At 41.9% G+C, this 8,384-nt stretch overlaps 1 protein-coding gene across 1 annotated transcript; it reads left to right on the plus strand.

Annotated features, from left to right (window-relative positions):
* Nucleotides 1-1,196: 1,196 nt before the first annotated feature.
* LOC311011882 (alpha-amylase-like) lies at nt 1,197-6,299 on the plus strand. Its single transcript, XM_084007074.1, has 9 exons — nt 1,197-1,386; nt 1,910-2,056; nt 3,262-3,459; nt 3,585-3,815; nt 4,695-4,828; nt 5,075-5,297; nt 5,375-5,496; nt 5,607-5,732; nt 6,029-6,299. Exons 1-9 carry the CDS (start codon nt 1,219-1,221, stop codon nt 6,216-6,218), a joined length of 1,539 nt encoding a protein of 512 aa, XP_083863200.1. The 5' UTR covers nt 1,197-1,218; the 3' UTR covers nt 6,219-6,299.
* Nucleotides 6,300-8,384: the final 2,085 nt, after the last annotated feature.

Consider the following 8,384-nt stretch of genomic DNA (forward strand, 5'->3'; position numbering starts at 1 on the left):
GTATACAGCACCATCTCCTGAGCCAACAGCATTATGACAATCCGTCCACATACAGTAACTAGACCGAGGGTCACATGGGAAAATGCTTGTGTTTCTCAGGGCTGGTTAAGTTTAGTAGTTTTAGATAACATATGTGACCTCTGACTCTTCTCACCCGAGCTGAGCTTATCTGTGTTGGTTTTCTAGATAACAGTCGGATAATAACACGGTGAAGTTACAGAAGGACATGGTATATTTTGTAACTGCTGTGACCACTGCTTCGGTCATTTAATAGGATCATTCAGATGTATAGAATAGATCATTAAGACATAGTTTGTTTTGTTCCAAGAATATGTGTATATACATTGTGATTGATACTAAAACAAACATTCTGTTACCTCGAGAGAAATCCAAGGTATGCCTCATTTTCATTCAAAAAAGGCCCAATTTCAGAATTAGCATTAAATGTGATACTATTTCCCTCCTGGACAGAAACTCAGTCACCAGCGTTTTTGGGGCTCCATGTCAAGGACAATCATTTCATTACATAAACATGTTTGATTATGTAACCCTCATACAGAATCTAACTGCCTCAGCTTTGTATTTGCTTTGCCCAGAATCGATTTTTCCTTCCGAATCAAAGTTTGAAATGTTGCAACATCTGGTCATTGAACTGAGCGAGAAGAAAACTATAAAAGTAGAAAAAACACAACCTCCCCTATTTTGAGCAGTAAGGCCTTTGAAATATGTTTCTTTGTTTTCACATTTGAATCATTACGAGATAGATCTCATGAATCACCTAAAATAATATTATGATAATGTTTTAAAGTTGAGAAAGAATGTTTTTGTTTCGTCTGGCGTTGCAAACTGGGAGAGTTACTGCCACATGACAAGGTGAGTGTGATTCTTTGAAGTTTGAGTTTTAGATTGTTTTGACCAGAACAGGATAAAACTCAGAAAATGAATAAGAAATCCTTGGGATCTTTGGCACAGTCTCTGTAAGCCTCTTGTTTTCATATTTGGGTCAAAAAATCCTGCACACCCGTTCCACAGTTTCCAACCCGTATCATGCCTCAATACTATTTATTTGAAACAAGCTGGGACGCCGTGAGAAAGAAGCACCTGTTTAACCCCCATGCTGCTTTTGCCAGCCCCTCATTGGTGCAGGACAGAGAGACATTGAGTATAAATACTAAGTTAGGCAGCAGGCAAGTGTTTTCTTACTCATCCAGGAGAAGCATGCAGTTACTCATTCTTGTGTCCCTGTTCGGGCTCGGCCTCGCCCAGCACAACCCTCACATCAAGCACGGCAGGACCGCCATCGTGCACCTGTTTGAGTGGCGCTGGGCCGACATCGCTGCAGAGTGCGAGCGCTTCTTGGGTCCTAATGGCTTTGGAGGAGTTCAGGTATGTACGGCTGGACATGAGCTACATGGGAACATAAAGCACACTGTTCAAAAAAGTATAATGTCAACATATAGACTATTATTCCTTGTGTCATAACCTTTAAGCCATAAAAATGTGATCAGGGAAGTACAATCAACAGGTAAAGTCTGATCTGCAATTTACTTACATAGAAATAAAAAATACAAAAATATGTTTGTTTGGAAAAAATAAAGAAAATCAGCATTAATGGGAATCCTCCTCTGTTGAAATCCTGGCTGCCTTACATAGAGCTTTTTGAAGGGTTCAATCGTCTCTATGTGTCCTCTGTCTCCTCTTCATTTAAAGTAAAAGGGATACTCCAGTGTTTTAGTATAGTATAACCACGTTGTCACAGGCTGAGTACTGTGTACAACAACTTATGTTGCCCTTTAATAACTGTATAGTACATATTATAGAATATAGAACACTCTTTAATAGTGATCTGCGGACAATTTCTGTGTTAAAAGTGATGGTTACTGTCATGTGTTTCCTCTGTGTTAATCAGATCTCCCCTCCAAATGAGCACATCAAGCTGGACAATCCCTGGAGGCCCTGGTGGCAGAGATACCAACCGGTGGGCTACAACCTGTGCTCCAGATCCGGCAACGAAAACGAGCTGAGAGACATGATCACCAGATGCAACAACGTTGGGGTAAATAGTGATTTAGTGGAGGCATTAGGAACAATGTTCTTCTACATTTGACAGCGCCTTGTAAATCTGCAGCCTTTTACAACACAAACACATTCTAACCAGATACAGATGCTTTATGCATCATTATCACAAGCACCTGGCATTTTTAGTACAAAAGGCTTTCTGAACAAAGACTCGAGGAATCATCAAATCCACTTTCATTTTATTCATTTTGCCCCTGCTTTCTAGTTCATCGTGCCGTGCTCAGTATAAAACACGGATTTAGTCTCCGCACCATCACGTGTAGGTTTCTGAAAAGTGAAGATAAATGTGGGAGGCCATCGCCATCTTGATCGTGACAACTCGGGCTAATCCAAAAATGAGGTGGAGCGCAACAATCAATACACCAATGCCTTTATTTGTCATATGACATCGTAGAAGGTAATATGACAACTCAAATGAAATCATCAGCTCCTTCATTTTGTGGCAAATTCAGTGTTAATGGCCACCTTCCTTTTTGTCAGATCGGTATATAAAAAGATTCAGTGTTGAGTTAGCACTGTGCGGGTATTCCAGGATTTAGATTCACAGACTTTACATTTTCTTAAAACTAATGCAGGAACGGAGGTCGTCAACTGGGAACACTCACACATTGACCAGCAGGATAAACAGGGCATTATTAACTGCACAGAAAGCCATATTATTTGTCCACTATTTGCATGAAAAAATCTCCAAAAGGCACCAAACACCACAAACATGGCCGAGGGGTTAAGGTCAGTGACTTGTATTAGTTGAGGTGACACCTAGCAGACAGCTAACGGCTGTGACGGCATGCACCTGCCACTCAGAGGGACCATGCCTTTCATTATGCATGACTTAAAGCCTCAATATAATTGAAAGGGGGGATGTTTTTAAAAACTCACTCCCTGTGCAGTTGTCTTGACGGCAGATATAAGCTATAGAGACCAAAACATTTTTTTGCACCAGGTTTTTTCCACATGGAGCTTTTGGCACTCCTGCCTTGGCTTCATTTTCAGCCTTGGAGGGTGAATGGTTATGCCTCATTTCCTGGACCTCCACCATCACAGTAAACCAATAGTGAGCAGCGCAGACTGGTCTGAGAGTTTAGTTAACGTGCAGGGAAAATAAGTGAAAGTGAAGAGGGAAAGAAGGGAGGTGTTGATTAATTTTGCTGCACCTACAATCCTGTATCCACCCACCCTCAGGTCAACATCTATGTGGACGCCATCATCAATCACATGTGTGGCGCCGGCGGTGGAGAGGGAACCCACTCTTCATGCGGAGGCTGGTTCAGTGCTGGCAGAAAGGACTTCCCCAGTGTCCCCTTTACCCACTGGGACTTCAATGATCACAAATGCAGGACTGGCAGTGGCAATATTGAGAACTATGGTGACGCCAATCAGGTAATGAATGACACTCAGATGTTACGTAATAGTGTTTCTCCCTTTTAAAGGATCCATACAAAGAGCTTAAACGATAATAAAAAAAATAACTCCACTGAGATCTAAATGCTTGTTTGCTTCTCCAGGTGCGCGACTGTCGCCTGGTCGGTCTGCTGGACCTCGCCCTGGAGAAAGATTACGTCAGGGGCAAAGTGGCCGACTTCATGAACAAGCTGATCGACATGGGCGTGGCTGGATTCAGAGTGGACGCCTGCAAGCACATGTGGCCCGGTGACTTGTCTGCTATCTATGGTCGTCTGCACAACCTCAATACCAAGTGGTTCTCTGGTGGCTCCAAACCCTTCATCTACCAGGAGGCATGCTTTTCAAAATTACAAGTTTACTTCATTTCCACACCGAAATGATTGCAACCACCGTAACACTGTCAAAGTAGGTCATTTGGAAAAACCACAGAGGTTTTGAATTTGAACACATCACCGAACTAAAAAAGTCCCGCCCCCTCCATTGACCTCTGTTCAAAGCTTATAATTTTCTCCAGCCCAACCTTTTTGATTGGACGGGGTTTAACAGTCCTGCCATGGCCCCAGATGACATTTTTAAAAATATTTTCTGGCAGAGCATTTCATTTATTCATTTCTATCAGTATGTTGAGAGGATTTCAAGTAATATAACAGAAAGTGTTTCTGAATAGAATCACCTACTCAACCTTTAAGTGTTACATATGCTGTAGATTAACTCACCTCTGTATTTGATAGTTGTGTTTTAATGTGATTTACTGCAACAAAAGATTATTATTATTATCATTATAACTAATTAGCATTCAAGTTAAAAAAAATGGCAGTCAAAATCTACATATGAGGATGTGATTGGATGGATTAACCTCCTACGTGACCAACATTTATGATTGATAGAGCAAAACAGTCAACAGGGCCGTGGGAAAATGAGGACAGAAATCAAGATGACAAAAACAAACACATGCACACTGGGAGCAGATGTCAATATCCAAGAACACATTGCAGGTAATATATTATAGAAAGATTTCCATAATAAAAAAAACAAAGTTAGCTGCAAAACCGGCCGATCTCAGAAATTGGAAAGCTCTGTCTTCACTAACAACATGACTTATTGAATTACTTTTTGTCAATCTGCGAATCACTGATACGGTGCAATTTATCTAAACCACGTCTACTTTGAATAGTTGGGATGATGTGGATTTTGTGTTGATTTCCCTCCAGGTTATTGATCTGGGAGGTGAGCCCATCACATCTCGAGAGTACTTCCATCTGGGAAGGGTGACTGAGTTCAAATATGGTGCCAGACTGGGAGGTGTCTTCAGAAAGTGGAATGGCGACAAGCTGTCTTACACCAAGTATGTGTGCTACCGTTAAGTTTGCCTACTGATCAAACTGAGAATATTTATTTTAACATGGTAGCTACACATTTCTGGATTGGACCAATAGTTTATTTATTTTTTTACTAATTGTGTAAATAACTTTCATGGTTAGAGCTGGTGTATTTTACAGTTTCTGAATGAAATACTTTCTAAAATTGTTTGTCAAACCTGGGTGTTTTAGAAGTGAACTCCTCACTAGACAAATTGCACTCTTGCATGCAGGAACTGGGGAGAGGGATGGGGTTTCATGCCCAACGGCAACGCTCTCGTCTTCGTCGACAACCACGACAACCAGAGAGGCCACGGTGCCGGCGGTGCATCCATCGTTACCTTCTGGGACTCCAACCTCCACAAGATGGCTGTCGGCTACATGCTGGCCCATCCTTATGGAGTAACAAGGGTGATGTCTAGCTTCAGATGGGACCGGCACTTTGTCAACGGAAAGGTAGGTCCTCTTTGAAGTTGGAATAATGATAAAAGTGCAATGTATAACGTGTATGTTCAACCATTATTATTTTGTAGGATCAGAATGACTGGATGGGCCCTCCCAGCCACGGTGATGGATCCACCAAATCTGTTCCCATCAATGCCGACCAGACTTGTGGAGACGGATGGGTGTGTGAGCACAGATGGCGTCAGATCACGTGAGTCCTCAGAAAGACGGATACAGGGAACAGTTGGTGATAAAAAAAAAAAATCGAAAAACGATGTACACGACACATGATGATGGTATTTTTTCATATCGCCCCTTTAGGAACATGGTTATTTTCCGCAACGTGGTCAACGGACAGCCTCAATCCAACTGGTGGGACAACCAGAGCAACCAGGTTGCCTTTGGACGTGGCAATCGTGGTTTCATCGTCTTCAATAATGACGACTGGTAAGGACTGTGCTAAATAACGCTACTGACAAAATACTAATTTCACCCTCTAGAATCAAGTAGTAGATAGATAAACAGATGTATAGGACTTGATTGATGCAATATAAAATACATGATAATCAGGAATAATTCCATTGGAATTTTCTTCTCGATATTTACATTTTTCACATTTAGTTTATCCTATCAAATAAACTGCCTTTCTTTCCCTTAGTGATATGGTATTGGCTTCCACATCTGTTTTCATTCTGACATTGTGGGGGTTTTAAAACCAATATGTACCTCGTCTTCACCTTCAGGAACCTGGATGTGACTCTGAACACCGGCATGCCTGGTGGCACCTACTGTGATGTCATCTCCGGTCAGAAGGAGGGAAGCAGGTGCACTGGGAAGCAAATCAACGTTGGGGGTGACGGCCGCGCCCACTTCAAAATCAGCAACAGGGACGAGGATTCCTACGTTGCTATTCACGCCGAATCCAAACTGTGAAAACATTGTGTTCATCGTCAAATAAATCTGATGACATACATCTCATCTTTTTTCCCATTCATTTATGCGCACATGTTGCAACTTTAACAGACCAGTATAACTTCAACATTACTGCATTGAAGTTTGTCTTTAAACTAAACATAAAAATAAACTTATTTTAATATTTACAGTCACACGGGTTGGTTGTGTACTCATTTTTTTTGTGTCAGCAAAGTTACCATCTCTATTTGCCAAATTAAAGGGCAATATGAATCACCCATATGCATAAAAGGTGTCCATCTGTTCATCAAATCTGGTCGGATCAGGCACAGAGAAATTCATGATGATACAGTTTGAACGTCATCTGTCCAAAAAGTAGTGTTTCCCAAACTTCGTTAGCATTTAAAGCCCTTGCAGTGACTATCTTCTGCCTTCTTGGGAGTGAGTCATTATGTAAAGGGCCGTCAGAGAGTTTGATCACTAAAAGGCCGGGTTAAAAAGAGTTACAGCATAAACTCTAATAATAACTAGGGCAGCAATTGGCTTCTCAAACAATATATGTAAATATACATGAAATTTGACCTCTTCATTTAATCCATGCTAAGCATTAAGATCAGTTTGTACGATCAAATGATGTAGAATATGAATGACAAATTATTGAATTATGTCGTTTTTCAAAAGTTGTATAATGAGACAGTTACACGGTCAGTGAGAGTCCTGAACAAGACCTGACGCGTGCGAATGTCCTACCTGCATTGTGCAGGAAACGTGTCCTCCGCTGGGACGACGCCTTGCCATCACACTGCAGCCACTCGCAGTTTCACCCGAGTGCAATCCTGACATCTGTCATTAGGGCAGCGCCGTGGCCCGGAGGGCCAATGAGACATCCCTCCCATCCTCTCTTCCCTCTCTCTCCCTCTCTCTCTGCCCATCAACCCCCCCGTCTCCACCCTCCCAGCCCACCGACTGATTCCCCGCCATCAGCAATTCTGGAACAGCGACACTGGAGTGCCAGCCAGCTAGCAGAGGTGAGACAGCAAAGGTGACGCCCGCCAGAACATTCAGCTCAACTCGGTTGTTATGGCAACGTGTCCTGTGTGCAGAGAACACCTGGGAATTTCTTTAATGCCTCATAGCAGGAATAAGATAACAATATATGGAAAAAGAGAGCATTCTACGCCACTTCTAAAAGTATCTTCATCCAAAGTTGTGAACTGCTGTTTAATTTCAAGGCAGGTGATGAATCTTTTTTTTTTTTTTTTTCTCCACGAAATGTGGAAGCGTGAATGTCAAAGTGACAGAGAGTGCAGGAGAAGGATTGAAGGAGACCTTAACGTTGGACCAGCCTCAACATATTGCAACTGCTAAATTATTGACCCTCTCTCCATCTTTTTGGTCTGGCAGCTGTGAGGGCCTGTACCTTCCGATTAGCTGCAGAGATGTCAGCCTAGCGGACCAGGTTCTTTGGTCCTGTCATCACCACTGATGCTTTGTGACATGGCTGTCAACGGTGTCCCCGTCCTGTTTCATATTTCATATAGTGCACCAGACTGGCCCGTCACATCACCCAAGGAGAAAGACAGCCATCAACTTAAATACGAAGCAACTGAGTTTTATGGATCTATTCGGTTTTCTCTCAGTCCGCTCCGCGAGTCAACAAGGTGAGGTTCATGCAGTGCATTGCCCTGATAAAGATGAGCAACAGGGGCTTTTAAATGGTGTTAAATGGACTATAACAATTTACAGGATGGCTAAATAGTAACCTTGCTGTTTGAGCATAATTTGAATAAAGAAAAGATGTGCTATTAATCCACTATAATGAGGATGGCTGCCTGACTGATGCTGGTGTTTTACCCTGATTCCACTGAGCAACATGTACCTGGGAAACATTCCACTTCACGTCACATGGGGGCAGTATTGAAGCAAGAACTATGAAACAAGCTTTTAGAAAAACAGATTTAAAAAAAAGGTCCAACGAGACGTTTTGCACTCAGTGATATTTATTCCCCAACTGCTTGAAATTCAACACAGAATTATTCAAGACGCGAAAAGAATTCATGATTGATGCTTAAGTCTACGAATTTAGCATGAATTATATATATTGTCATTGACAGTATAAAAGAGGTGAATGATGTATGACCATATTGCTCATACAAACTTAATACTTGCAAACCTGCATAATGTTGG

The sequence above is a fragment of the Eutrigla gurnardus genome (genome assembly GCF_963514095.1).
Source record: "Eutrigla gurnardus genome assembly, chromosome: 4".
Taxonomy (NCBI): Eukaryota; Metazoa; Chordata; class Actinopteri; order Perciformes; family Triglidae; genus Eutrigla; species Eutrigla gurnardus.

Bases quoted from the DNA above. Each gene is read 5' to 3' on its own strand.
- LOC311011882 (XM_084007074.1), top strand. From the start codon at position 1,219: ATGCAGTTACTCATTCTTGTGTCCCTGTTCGGGCTCGGCCTCGCCCAG. The intron at 5,497-5,606 runs GTGAGTCCTCAG...TCGCCCCTTTAG, and splicing joins CACAGATGGCGTCAGATCAC to GAACATGGTTATTTTCCGCA. The intron at 5,733-6,028 runs GTAAGGACTGTG...CTTCACCTTCAG, and splicing joins GTCTTCAATAATGACGACTG to GAACCTGGATGTGACTCTGA.